The sequence below is a fragment of the Adiantum capillus-veneris genome, chromosome 5 (genome assembly GCF_014529385.1).
Source record: "Adiantum capillus-veneris isolate H3 chromosome 5, ASM1452938v2, whole genome shotgun sequence".
Lineage (NCBI taxonomy): Eukaryota > Viridiplantae > Streptophyta > Polypodiopsida > Polypodiales > Pteridaceae > Adiantum > Adiantum capillus-veneris.
This window is the reverse complement of record NC_140935.1, coordinates 133,653,725-133,666,977: the sequence shown is the minus strand read 5'-3', so window position 1 is coordinate 133,666,977 and position 13,253 is coordinate 133,653,725. Positions and strand designations below refer to the sequence as shown.

At 41.7% G+C, this 13,253-nt stretch overlaps 1 protein-coding gene across 1 annotated transcript; it reads left to right on the top strand.

Annotated features, from left to right (window-relative positions):
* The first annotated feature begins 4,888 nt into the window (after positions 1–4,888).
* Positions 4,889–8,267, top strand: LOC147458140 (uncharacterized). Its single transcript, XM_086513400.1, has 7 exons — positions 4,889–5,145; positions 5,199–5,247; positions 5,310–5,714; positions 5,823–6,659; positions 6,777–7,067; positions 7,113–7,247; positions 7,608–8,267. The coding sequence occupies exons 1-7, from the start codon at positions 4,889–4,891 to the stop codon at positions 8,265–8,267; spliced, it is 2,634 nt and encodes an 877-aa protein (XP_086369526.1).
* Positions 8,268–13,253: the final 4,986 nt, after the last annotated feature.

The window sequence follows — 13,253 nt, the reverse complement described above, 5'->3', positions numbered from 1 at the left end:
AGTGGGGTATCTTGAAATGCTTGCCGTGGAAACCCTAGCAGATTCAGACTTGAAATTTTTGGACATCTCTCACCAAGTGTCTCTTCTCAAGTTGATAACCTTGGAGGTCTAGTTTGATTGGTATATCTTGCAGCTACCATCACCGCCACACGAACACTATCTGTCGAGGCTTGTTTTGACTATTCAAGCACTTGTGGACCATGTTGTGGTCGACTACGACCTTATGGAAGGAACCTAACCCTAATTTTTGGTGCAGGTTTCAAGATGAAAAGTCAATCGACTTTCCAAGCTCGACTGATCTCGAGATAGCTTTTTAAGTTTGAGTTCTGTTTGAGAACTTGTTGGGTGATCCTGTTTGGAATTTGTTTGAAATGAATGGTATCTGTTTAAACGTGTCTTGGTGCCGATTTGAATTGTTTGTCTGTGGTTTCAGTACTAGTTTCAATGATTGGTAATTTTACTCCCGGGTAGAGTACTGAGAAATGATATTTGAGAACCTTGTGGTTATTTGCGAAGGGAGTATTGAAATGTTTGAAAAGTGTTGTTTTTACTCATGGCCTGGACCCTTGTGGTTATTTACGGGGGGAATATTGTTGTTATTACTCATGGCCCAGACGCTTGTGGTTATTCACGGGGGGAGTATTGTTGTTGTTACTCATGGCCCAGACCTGAATGGTTATTTGCGGGGGGGGGGTATTGAGAAGTCTATGCAGTGGTTACTCTCAGCACCTCCAAACGACGTAGGCTGCAGTCTGGGGGACGTTTGGTTATAAAAGGCCTCTAATCTCATGGCCCGGACCTTTTTAGGTTATTTGCAAGAGGAGTGATGAGGGAGTTGTTGAACAGCTCATGGTCCGGACTTGGATGGTTATTTGCGGGGGGAGTGTTCATCAGCGACTTTATGTTTCTATGTCTTGTAGCATGCATATGTGAGCATTTGTGCTGCATTGTGATGTGCCAACCATTGGATATTCCTAGTTGGATGAGATTACCTGGATATGTAATTTTAGTGCATCAAGACACCCCTACAAGATCAGTGCGGTCTAGGTGTAATAGCTAATTTTATTACGCCGAAATATCAAGAGTTTCTATCTGGACAAATAAAGAAGCCAACTCCTTAACAAAAGAGCTGAAAGGAGAAGCCAACTCGTTAACAAAAGAGCCGAGAGGAGAAGCCAACTCCGTAACAAAAGAAAAAGAGCAAATTGATTGTCCCTTAGAATGTCCCTCGGAATGACTTGGAAATTTTTGAGCTAACTTGAGTAGTTTTGCAGGTATGTTGTAATCACGGACGATTACTTTCTTTCAAGAAGAGGGGATGTCACAAACTGCTGCCATGTCAAGCCACTCAAGAACGGAGCCAACCTTCAGATCCCGGCCAAGGGGCCAAAACCCTAAGAAGAAGAAGCAGAAGAAGAAGTTTTACAGCCTTACAAAGTCTTGACAAGTGGCTTATTTTTAAAGACGCCTGATCCGAGATATAAGACTCCAATAAACTAGAACCACTGAATTGGCAATCTCAAATTGCCCGTCACTCGGCGGGTGGAACGATGACAAGAACTGCAACCGCGTGCCAATGTTCTCCCAAATTTCCTTAAAAAATAAGCTCGTAAATGTAGGGTCCCTATCGGAGACAATCGTCTCAGGCATGCCATGTAATCTGAAGATCTGGGCCACAAATAGTCTCGCTAAGTGATCCGGCTTGACTGCTTTCTTCACTGGAATGAAATGAGCCTATTTTGCTAAATCTGTCAATAACAGCCCAGATACCATCGTGACCACTCTGTGTTCTTGAGAGATCAAAAATGATTTCCATTGCAATAATTTCCGAGGGGCGGGTGGGTATGGGTAAAGGCTGTAACAATCCCCGTGCTATATGCCTGTAAAACTTGACCTTCTGGCATATACTAAGCAACTGCGCACAAACTCTTCGACATCCTTTTTGAGTCTCGGCCAAAAGAAGAACCTCTCTACCCCTGTCATGGTGGTAGAAATACCGCGGTGACCCATAAAAGGTGGACACTGGCATTCATTCATAACCTTTTCCCTCAACGACTGTGTAACGCACAACATGGTTTTCCTCATCAAGTAGCCATCCCGAATGAAATATCCCACTACTGTCTCCCCATCCCGTATCCGTGTGAAAACGTCTGCAAAATCTGTATTTGTGGCATACTGATCGACCATATCCTCGAAGCTCCTATGATGTATCGCGGAAATAGCCAGAACCAACGGCTCCGAGACAAAGCATATGCCACCACATTCTTCTGTCCCTGCATATGGACAATGTGGAAGTGAAACTGTGACAGCTTTTTACTGAGTGTTTTTTTGGGGCCAGCTTTTCATATTTGATGCTTTTAGACTTTGGACCTTTAAATATGAGCATTGGGAGCCCTCTCTGACACTCTGCAGGCGCGCATGGTAGAGGAGGTGCTTCCCAGCCTGTTCTACTTTGCGAATCAGTAATAATAAAGAAATACCCAAAGGGGCGCCTGCGTTTGGGGCTAGTGCTTTCTTGGGGTGGAACTTCGCCACTCTCTCTCTCTCTCTCTCTCTCTCTCTCTCTCTCACACACACACACACACACACACACACACACATATCCAGCTATCCTCCTACCCTCTGCAAATTGAGATGGAGGAGGAGACCAAGGCGGTCCTGCATGTAGTTTCACACCGAGGAGTTCCCCAAGGTGCTTGCATCACTGCAAGAATTTTGTGTGTGAGAGAGAGAGAGAGAGAGAGAGAGAGAGAGAGAGAAGACTGTCTGAGCTGTAGAGGCCTCCTCCTCCATGCGGTGTGAACAAGCAAGCCAACTACGCGGGGGTGGTGGAGGAAGGCAGGGCGAGGGCAAGAGGGCGAGCATAGTGAAGAAGGTCCTGCCAGCGTGAGGAGACCAAGGTGGTCCTGCGTGTAGTTTCACACCGAGGAGTTCCCCAAGGTGCTTGCATCACTGTAGGAATGGAGGGAGAGAGAGAGAGAAGACTGTCTAAGCTGCAGAGGCCTCCTCCTCCATGCGGTGTGAACAAGCAAGCCAGCTACGCGCGGGTGGTGAGGGCGAGGGCAAGAGGGCGAGCATAGTGAAGAAGGGCGGTCCTGCCAGCGTTAATGTGGACGCAAAGTTTTCGTGCATGGGCCACAGCAGCACACTGCGAGAGCATGAGGGTGGCGCTAAGCAGGACCCTCTCCAAGGGCATGCGAGAGAGAGAGAGAGAGAGAGAGAGAGCATGGGCGCACAGCAGGAGACGCAACTTTCCGTGCATGGGCCAGAGCACGCTGCGAGAGCATGAGGGTGGCGCAAAGCAGGACCCTCTCGAATGACAAAATTTGAAGGTTTTTTACACCAAAAATTACACTATTTTTTTCAAGTTTTTGTAGGTTTTCTCAGCTTTAATATAAAATTTAGAGGTTGTAGGTGAGATTACACTAAACCTAGGTTTTTTTCGAGCACTGAGCAGGACCCTCTCGAAGCTGGGCATGCGAGAGAGAGAGAGAGAGAGAGAGAGAGAGAGAGAGAGAGAGAGAGGAGTTGCCAATCTACATGCTTACAATTTTGGCCAAGGTAAGTATTATTGATCCACAGCTTACAATATTTTTTTCAAATTTTTGTAGGTTTTCTCACCTTTAATATAAAAAATTTAGAGGTTGTAGTTGGGATTACACTAAACCTAGGTTTTTTTCGAGCAGTGAGCAAGACCCTCTCGAAGTTGGGCATGCTATATATATATATATATATAGAGAGAGAGAGAGAGAGAGAGAGAGAGAGAGAGAGAGGAGTTGCCAATCTACGTGCTTACAATTTTGGCCAAGGTAAGTATTATTGATCCACAGCAAGTGAGGCAGTGACACGTGGCATGGTTTAGGGTTTAGGGTTCAGGCTCAACGTAGGTTTGGACTATGGACCTTTTTAATTTATGATTTTGTTGTGTGCAGACACTGCAAGCATGGTGAGTCTCTCTCTCTCTCTCTCTCTCTCTCTCTCTCTCTCTCTCTCTCTAGCATGCCTTAAAAAAAGTATTTGTCGACATAGGTTTGGACTATGGACTTTTTTAGTTTATGATTTTGTTGTGTGTAGACACTGCAAGCATGGGGAGTCTCTCTCTCTCTCTCTCTCTAGCATGCCTTGAAAAAAGCATCTATTAGTCGTATACTTTTAAGGATTGAACTAATAGATGACCATTTTAGTGTAACATTGCAAAAAAAATGAAATTAATAGAAATTAAACACAATGCAAAAATAAATAAAGAATGGGATAAATAGAGAGAAATGACAAGCATGGGGAGTCTCTCTCTCTCTCTCTCTCTCTCTCTCTCTCTCTCTCTCTCTCTCTCTCTCTCTAGCATGCCTTAAAAAAAGCATCTATTAGTCGTGTACTTTTAAGAATTGAACTAATAGATGATCATTTTAGTGTAAACATTGCAAAAAAAAAAGAAAATAGAAATTAAACTCGATCCAAAAATAAAGAAAGAATGGGATAAATAGAGAGAAATGATAGTGTACTAAAAAAGTAGTAAAATAAAAAAAAGTCCACGATAGATATAAATGTTCCTTTTTCAAATAACTCATGTTTATATGTCCGTGCAGTGATAGATAGCCCTTCCAGTGGTTCTCCAATTGCTGCTATAGGAGGACATGGTGTTGATGAGGTTACCATGCCTACACCTCCAGATCGTAATAGCCTACGAGCAACAAAGCAACTTGCTAGATCAAGAGGTTATGGGGATGATGAAGGTTCTTCAAAGCGTTTACACATTATTCAAGGATTTTGTTAACGTAATGAAGCTAACCAACATGAGTCCAATGAATATTTATGTAAAATTTGGAAAGAGGTTCAAGCACCTACAATTGAAAGTGACCAAGAGACTTTTTGAGAAGAGTTCTTCTCAACAATGAGACGTTTGGAGCTCAATCAACATGAGCTCTATAGGTTTACTGAAACCTTTCAGTATGAGGTCATGGAGAAACTCTCTTTACTTTTTAAAGAGCACAAGGAGCAAGTTGAAGCCTTGAAAGAGCAAGTAACCAAACTAGGGAATGAAGTTCAATCCTTAAAAGTATCTATTAGTCGTTTGAATGCAATTGAGAAAAGGATTGATCGTATAGTTATGCCAAGTGGTCCAGGTGCACCAAGTAATGCACCCAATATGTAAGCTCTTATTGAGTGATGAGCTATGATACTTATGATGTTTTGATGTTAAGAACAATTGATTTCCTTAAGAATGTTTTTGATGATGATGATGATGATAATGTATGTTATTCATTTGTAATGTAATGTGATCTAATATTTAAATGTGAGTTTATTTGAAACAGAAACAGATGGTGTCTTCTCGACCACGTTTTTTGACTCCTACACATGCAAGACGTAGCAGATTGTGTGATGCTACTCGAAAAGCAAGACGGGAAGTTGCACGGTCTAGGGCTCGAAGATCTCTGCATGGGGTTGATTTTTCAAATCAACCCTCTTCATCAATGATCTATATCAATGCCCCCTCTTCATCAAGGATTGATATTTTGAATGACCCCTATCCATCAAGGGTTTCTATCAATGAGCAAGGACCAACTACTGCTAACTCTGAAAATAATCTCTACAATACTAAAACTCATAGACCCTTGCAGGATGTCCACACAAATCTTCACAATGCTCCTAGAGAGGGTGACTTCTCCAAAGTTGAGAAATATAGCCTTTCTTTTCGTACAGTGTATCCAGATTCCTTGGTCTTAAAGCATAGCTCCATGCTTTCTCTTTACCATGGTAAATGAGTACTACACAGCTTGGGCATCTTGGAATTAAGATGTTCTATCTGTGGTGCTTTTTCTTGGAAGGTAGAAGGGAGGTCAATACAAACATTTGTGGGAAAGTATTGTTGCTCATCGGGTAAAGTTTCTTTGCTTAATTTAAGTGATCCACCAATGGAGCTTAAAGAGTTGATGCAGGGGACTACTCCTAGAAGCAAAATATTTCTCAGAAACATAAGGGCATATAATAATGCATTAGCTTTTGCATCATTGGAGGCCCATGTAGATGAGCAATTTTCTAGAGGGAGAGGTATATACGCTTTTAAAGTTCATGGATCTGTGTACCATAATATTGGGCCTATGACTCTAGGGGAAACAATAGATCAAATCCCTCGCTTTGCACAATTGTACTTTTTTGACACAGAGAATGAGTTGAATAATCGATTACACCATGTACCAAATGTGGATAGAGATGTTTTGCAAAGTTTGCAAATGATGATGCATCGTGAAAACCCATATGCAAATGCCTTTCGTCATGCCGCTACAATGATGCAAGATTCTATAATACCTGAGGTCCAGATGGTAATTACTGAAGCACGTTCAAATGGTTGGCAATACCTAGCACCCCGTGGTTCAGAAGTTGCAGCAATCATACCTGGGCATGGAGATGAAATAAATGTGGGGCATCGTGATATTTTATTGCAATATCGAAGAGGAGGACTTAAAAGAATTTCTTCCTTGCATCGCTCATATATGCCTTTACTATATGTTTTGTTGTTTCCAAGAGGAGAAGATGGCTGGCACCCGTACATACCTCTTCTCAATATCAATAATGATGCTAACTCCGATGATGATTCCGGTGGGAATACTGAAAGGAGAACATGCTTTATGACTCAAAAGCAGTATTGTACCTTTAGGATACAAGTAAGGAGTGACACCACATAGTGTCCTTTACGAGAGGGTAGGTTATTGCAGCAATACATTGTTTATGCTTATAGCACAATGGAGGAGTCTAGGCTACTATGGTTGAGAAACCATTAGAAGGAACTTCGTGTTGAAGCTTATCAAGGCCTTGCAGACATGGTGGCAGCTAGGGATGTGGTGGAAGGAGTGAGAGGTATTAATGCTAGACAAAGAATTGTTTTGCATTCGTCTTTTGTGGGTGGCCCACGACATATGTATCAGCTCTATCAAGATGCCATGGCAATTATGCGCAAGCGTGGGAAGCCAAACGTATTTATAACTTTCACATGCAATCCACGCTGGAAAGAGATTGATGATGCCTTATTGCCAGAGCAAAGTGCTTCTGATCGTCCTGATTTGACATCACGAGTCTTTTATCATAAGTTTAAAGACTTGATGCATTTGCTTATACAGGGTTCTATTTTTGGAGATGTCATTGGCCATGTCCGTGTGATAGAATTCCAGAAAAGAGGACTTCCTCATGCTCATATTTTGTTGATACTTGCATCTCAGTACAAGCCCACTGATGTTTCACACTATGATAAAATGGTTTGTGCTGAGCTACCAGACAAAGACAGGTTCCCTGATTTGCACAATGTTATAACACGTTGTAACATTCACGGTCCATGTGGTGTCTTGAATCAAAATGCACCATGCATGGTAGAAGGGAGGTGCAGATTTAAATATCCACACAAGTTTTTTGCAGAAACTTGCATTGATGGCGTTGGATATCCAACATACATGCGATGAGATGATGGAAATTATGTGCTATCAAAACAAATCAAGCTGGATAATCGATGGGTTGTGCCATATAATCCACTTCTCTCATTGAGATATAAAGCTCACATCAATGTCGAGATATGCTCGACTATCACAACCGTAAAATATCTTTACAAATATGTGTATAAGGGCCATGATAGAGCCACAATCTTGCTGCAAGATGGTGAAGGTGTTCTTGATGAAATTAAGAGCTATCTAGAGGCACGTTATGTATCAACATCGAAGGCAATTTGGAGGATATTTGGATTTGACCTACATGATGAGAAGCCCGATACAATGAGATTACAAGTTCATCTTCCTTTACAGAATATGGTAACTTTTGAAGATGCTGCAGATTTAGCAGGAGTAGTCACTAATGATGCAAATAGAAAGACAACACGGATAGAGTGGTTTGTGGCAAATCAAAGGTATCCAGAAGCAAATGATTTGCTCTACACAGAATTTCCTACTCAATGGGTTTGGAGTGCACGCAGAAAAGTATGGACTCACAGACAAAAGGGCAACACCATCGGAAGAATGTACAACATTGTTCCCACAGCTAGGGAGGTTTATTACCTTCGATTGTTACTTAACGAGTGCAAGGGTTCACGGAACTTTGAGGACCTTCAAACTTTTAGTGGGCACACTTACCCTACCTTTAAGGAATCTTGCAATGCTAGGGGCCTACTACAAAATGATGTTGAATGGTCAATGTGTCTACAGGAGGCATCCTTACAACGATTGGGACCACAATTGCGACAATTATTTGTGATCATTTTGGTGTTTTCCTCCAAGTACTCTATGGAATAATTTCTCCAAATATCTTTCTGAGGACTTTTTTATGCTTTGCGCACACGTACATTTGATGAGCATGTTCGTCATGAAATAGCAAACAACCAAGCATTATCTACCCTAAATTACATGCTTCAACAATATGGAAAACAACTTGCTGACTATTCTGGAATGCCTAGCATAGATCAAGCACGTTTATTTCAGCGTAGTGGTGGATTGCTAAGTGAGGAGAAATATTCAATGCACATGCACAAGATGATTTGGCTGATAAAATGGAGAGTTCTTTGAATCAAGGGAAACACGTTGCATATAATGAAGTCATGGAGGCAGTTGAAAAGGCAGAAGGAAGTATTTATTTTCTAGATGGACCGGGTGGAACTGGAAAAACATATCTTTATAATGCCTTGCTCTCTCGCATTCGTGGTCAACAAAAGGTTTCTTTGGCATGTGCATCATCCGGCATTGCAGCTTTACTTCTTAGCAATGGAAGGACCGCTCACTCAAGGTTTAAAATACCATTAGAGTTGCATTCAGAATCAACATGTAGTATCAAAGTGAACAGTCAGCTTGCTGAACTTTTGAAGAGAGCTTCCTTGATCATATGGGATGAAGCTCCCATGACCCATCGATATGCTTATGAGGCACTAGATCGAACGTAAAGGGAGGTGATGCAAAATGATGTATTGTTTGGAGGAAAAGTGCTTTTGTTTGGGGGTGATTTTAGACAAATCTTGTCTGTTGTCCGCAAAGGAAGTCATGCAGATATTGTGAATGCATCTTTGTGTCACTCACACATATGGAAATATATAAAGGTTTTGCGGCTAACAGACAATATGCGTGTTTCAAGGCTCAAATAATGCACTTGCAATAGAATTTGCAGATTGGATACTTCACATTGGTGATGGTCATGGAGATTTGAATGACCATGTCCCATTGCCAAATAACATGCTTCTTTCAGGAAATAGTCTTGAAGGGCTCATTGATTGTATATATGGAGATATGCAACACATTCAAGATTGCAAGAGGTTTTTTAAGGATAGAGGTATCCTTGCTCCTCGCAATAAGGAGGTTGATGCCATTAATGACTTGGCCATGGGTAAAATGAGAGGAATATTCAAGGAATATGTGAGTGCAGACTGAGTATGTTCATCTGATTGCAGCAGTATTCTTTATACAACTGAATTTTTGAATTCTCTTGAGCTTGGGGGAGGTTTTCCACCACACTCTTTGCAATTGGAAGAAAATGCCCCAATTATGCTTCTTCGCAACTTGGATCCTTGACAAGGTTTGTGCAATGGTACAAGATTGATATGTAAGCAGTTTCACCACAGGATTATTGATGCAGAAGTAATCACTGGGTCACATGCTCGAGAAAGGGTATTCATACCCAGAATAGAATTTATTATAGGGGCTTCTCATGGACTACCTTTTGAAATGAAACGTAGACAGTTTCCTGTGAGGCTTGCATTTGGAATGACAATCAACAAGGCACAAGGTCAAACACTCGAAGTTTTGGGTTCGTATCTAGCTACACCAGTTTTCACTCATGGTCAGCTATATGTTGCAATGTCCCGTGTGAGATCTTCATCTGCCATCAAAATAGTCCTTGATGATGCTCAAAGATTGAATATATGTGAATCTGCAAAGCCACCAATGGTTTACACTCGAAACGTTGTGTACAAAGAGGTTTTACAACTAACAAATATATAAGGTTTGATACACTACATTGGACCGTGGGTATTCCACGTGTAAGCTTGAGTATATTTTGGGTCTTTGTCATTCTATTTTTTGTTGTCTCTTATTTTGAAGGACTATAATTGAAATAATTGAGGGAATTGGAAGATTTATTGTGTTTTACTAATAGCTTTTAGGAATGTTCTCTTCTTTTTTGTTGCCTTGGTGGCTCCTTTGTTGTACCAAAATGTGATCACAAATAATCGTCACAAATACACACACTTAATCCAAACCAAATCATGTATGCTCTGGCCAGTGTGCCTTGTGACCATGATGACATTGAGCATTGCACGAGAGAGAGAGAGAGAGAGAGAGAGAGAGGCCGCCCGAGGCGGCCGGCCATAATAGTGAGACTAAAGATGAGAATCGGCAATAATGCCAAACACATGAAGGCTTCAGTGATGGATACAATATCTCAGCAGCGGAGAGGCGCTATCAAGGCAAAGGCATCCAACATAAGTCTAATTCAATGAGTGAGAAAGAAAAACACTATGATAGCCTTGGACACTCCCCGAGTGTGATTATGTGATTATGTGATTATCACTTAGTAATTATGTGATTATCACGTGAGTGCCAAGGTTTCATTAGTTCATACGTACAGATTCTATCCATATAGATAGGATCCGTAACGGGGGGGGGTTTTTTTTTGGGGGGGGGGGGGGGGGGAGTCGGGGTTTTGTTGTTGTTGTTCTGCTGCCCTCTTTCAGCCGATTAGGCCTCTTTTCGAAAAATGCCTTACTGCGGCTGAGAGCACTGGTTTTAGCAAAGATACATGTATTATGTAGTGTGTGCTCCTCTCTTGCAGGTGCTAACGTTGAGTGCAATGTGCGGTTTGTAGTACTTACCATTTATTAGAGTCAGGACTTCAGACTTCAGTGTTGGATTATCATGATTCATTATGTGTCTATTTGATGCTCTTAGTTTTATGTGACCATCGCAGCAGACATCTGACACTATTTGGTTGTAGACATTGGTTAGCTAAGCTCAGCTTTGTGTTTTTATTGTTCGGTTAGAGTCGTGGACTCTAGTTTTTGGCATTTGTAATGGTCTATTGTTGATTTGCTAGTCTTTATTTGAAGTCTTGGTGAATGCATATAAATATGTATGAAGTACTCTCAGTTTTAGGCTTTGAAACAAAAATAGTTCCTCACTTATCATCGCTCTTCTTGTTAACATACATAATAGCATAGTAATGAAGATGGAGAAGATGGCAAGCTAAAGCATTGAAGCATGGCGCTTGGTTGGATTTTCATTCCATAGCAAAGAGTGTTGGTGTAGGCTCTCAATTTCTCTACTAGCTTGGAGAAGGAGATGGAGATCTTGCACCTTGCATTTCACACAATGAGAGTGTGTGTGAGTGTGTGTGGGAGAGTATACCCCCCAAGCAACCGCCCTTCTTGCTTTGGTCGACCCCCTCTTCTAGCTCAACATGTAAGCTCATTGGACCCCTGCAAGCCTGCTAGCCAATCACATGCAGAATGCATATCAAGCAACAAGGGTAACATTGGGAAAAGTGTCCCCCTTTCCCCTTTGAGAGAGAGGACTTGATAAATGCAAAAACATTGGATCTCTCTAGGCATCAACCAATAGGCTTTGGACACTCCTTGAGGGTAACCTAGGTAGGGGCTTGACATGTGTCCTACTTGCCTCTTGAGCAAGGGGTGCCCTTTGGGAGGGAGAGAGAGAGGTCAAGCAACCACCCCCCCTACCTGCATGGCTTGCCCCCTCCTTGTAGGGATTTGTGTTGACTTTTGTGACACCTCAAAAAACCTCAACCTTGGGCCCAATTCTCACCCACAAGCTCGGCCCTTAAGCCCCTCAAGCTTGGGTTGGGTTCCCACCTAAAGTATAACTCTAGCATCTCAAACATCAAGCATCTCAAGCACCTCAAGCATCTCAATCATCAAGCAGGACAAGAACCTGAAGCTTGGGTCGAGTTCACACCTCAAGCACAGCCCTAGCTTACCTAAGGTCAAAGGACTTTTGCTCAAACCTTTGGAGGTCTTCAATGAATCTAACCCTAAGGTCTTTAAGCTCCGTTGGCTAGCATTTCTCTTTGACAGATCGTCTCTTATTTGGACCCCTTTACCATTGGCCCCGTGTCGAGATAGACCCGTAACCACCTGTCTATATTTTAACCCTTGTTCCTGTCTATTCTCCCACATTAAATGATCAGTTTAATATGAGAAAATCATCTAGGTTGGTTAGATATTAGGTTTTATAACATTATCTGTCTCTTGAAATTATAGTCGTCCTCGACCATGAGGTAGAAGAGATAAACCCTTAGTTTAGTCAATGTTTCTTAGCGGATAGAGGACCCTTTTTACCCTACGACATCATTCCAAGATGGATGACTAATCCATTTGGTGTTTGGGAGACATAGCTGTCGCAAGCATGTCTGCTCTTTATTCCATTTCATTCTCCCAAGTAGTGTGGCTCACATGAAAAGCATTGTGTATGAGCCAATGGTTGGGCAACTTGAGATGATAAGTCATCTCACTGATTGGCTTCAAGACTTGAAAAGGATCATAGTATCTTTTTGCTAGTTTAGCTTGATACTTTTGATGGCCCATAGGATTTTTGCACGTCGTTTGCCTCAATCGAGCCTTGGGAAACTTAAGTAAGACCCAATCATTTTCTTTGAACATTAAGGCCCTTTTTGCTTGTCAGCAGGAGCTTTTTGCCTTTGTTGAGAGATGGATATAGCCTCCTTAATTTTGTGAAAAGATTCTTGTAGGTCACAGCTATACTCATCGGTAGAGAAGATCCTCCCATGTACTTTAAGTAGTAAGGGACTTTTAGGTCTTCCCTCTATGATTTCGAAAGGTGCTTTTCCCATAGAAGTATAGACAGTATTATTGTACGCATACTCTACAAGAGGTAAGTACTTTTTTCATTGTGAGCCTTGATCTACTTATGTAGCATAAGTCTTTAGTAGATTGAGTATCGTAAGATTGACTATCTCACTTTGGCCGTCCGTTTGTGGGTGATAGGCCAAAGAGAAACACAATCTTGTGCCTAGATTTTCAAAGAGATCTTTTTAGAAATTATTGGTCATTCTAGGATCTCTATCAGATACGATGGATGTTGGCAATCCATGGTGTTTGAAAGTCTGAGATATGAAGAGAGTTGCCATTTGGTTTGCCTTAATAGTCTTTTTGACAAGAATAAAGTGTGCTTGCTTGCTAAGCCTGTCGACTATTGTCCATATTCCCGTATTCCCATGGATAGACTTGGGTAATTTAAAGATAAAGTCCATGGATATACTCT

Coding starts and splice junctions, on each gene's coding strand:
- LOC147458140 (XM_086513400.1), top strand. CDS start 4,889: ATGAGACGTTTGGAGCTCAATCAACATGAGCTCTATAGGTTTACTGAA. Junction 5,248..5,309: donor ATGATGATGATGATGATAAT/GTATGTTATTCA, acceptor TATTTGAAACAG/AAACAGATGGTGTCTTCTCG. Junction 7,248..7,607: donor TTTCACACTATGATAAAATG/GTTTGTGCTGAG, acceptor TATGTGTATAAG/GGCCATGATAGAGCCACAAT.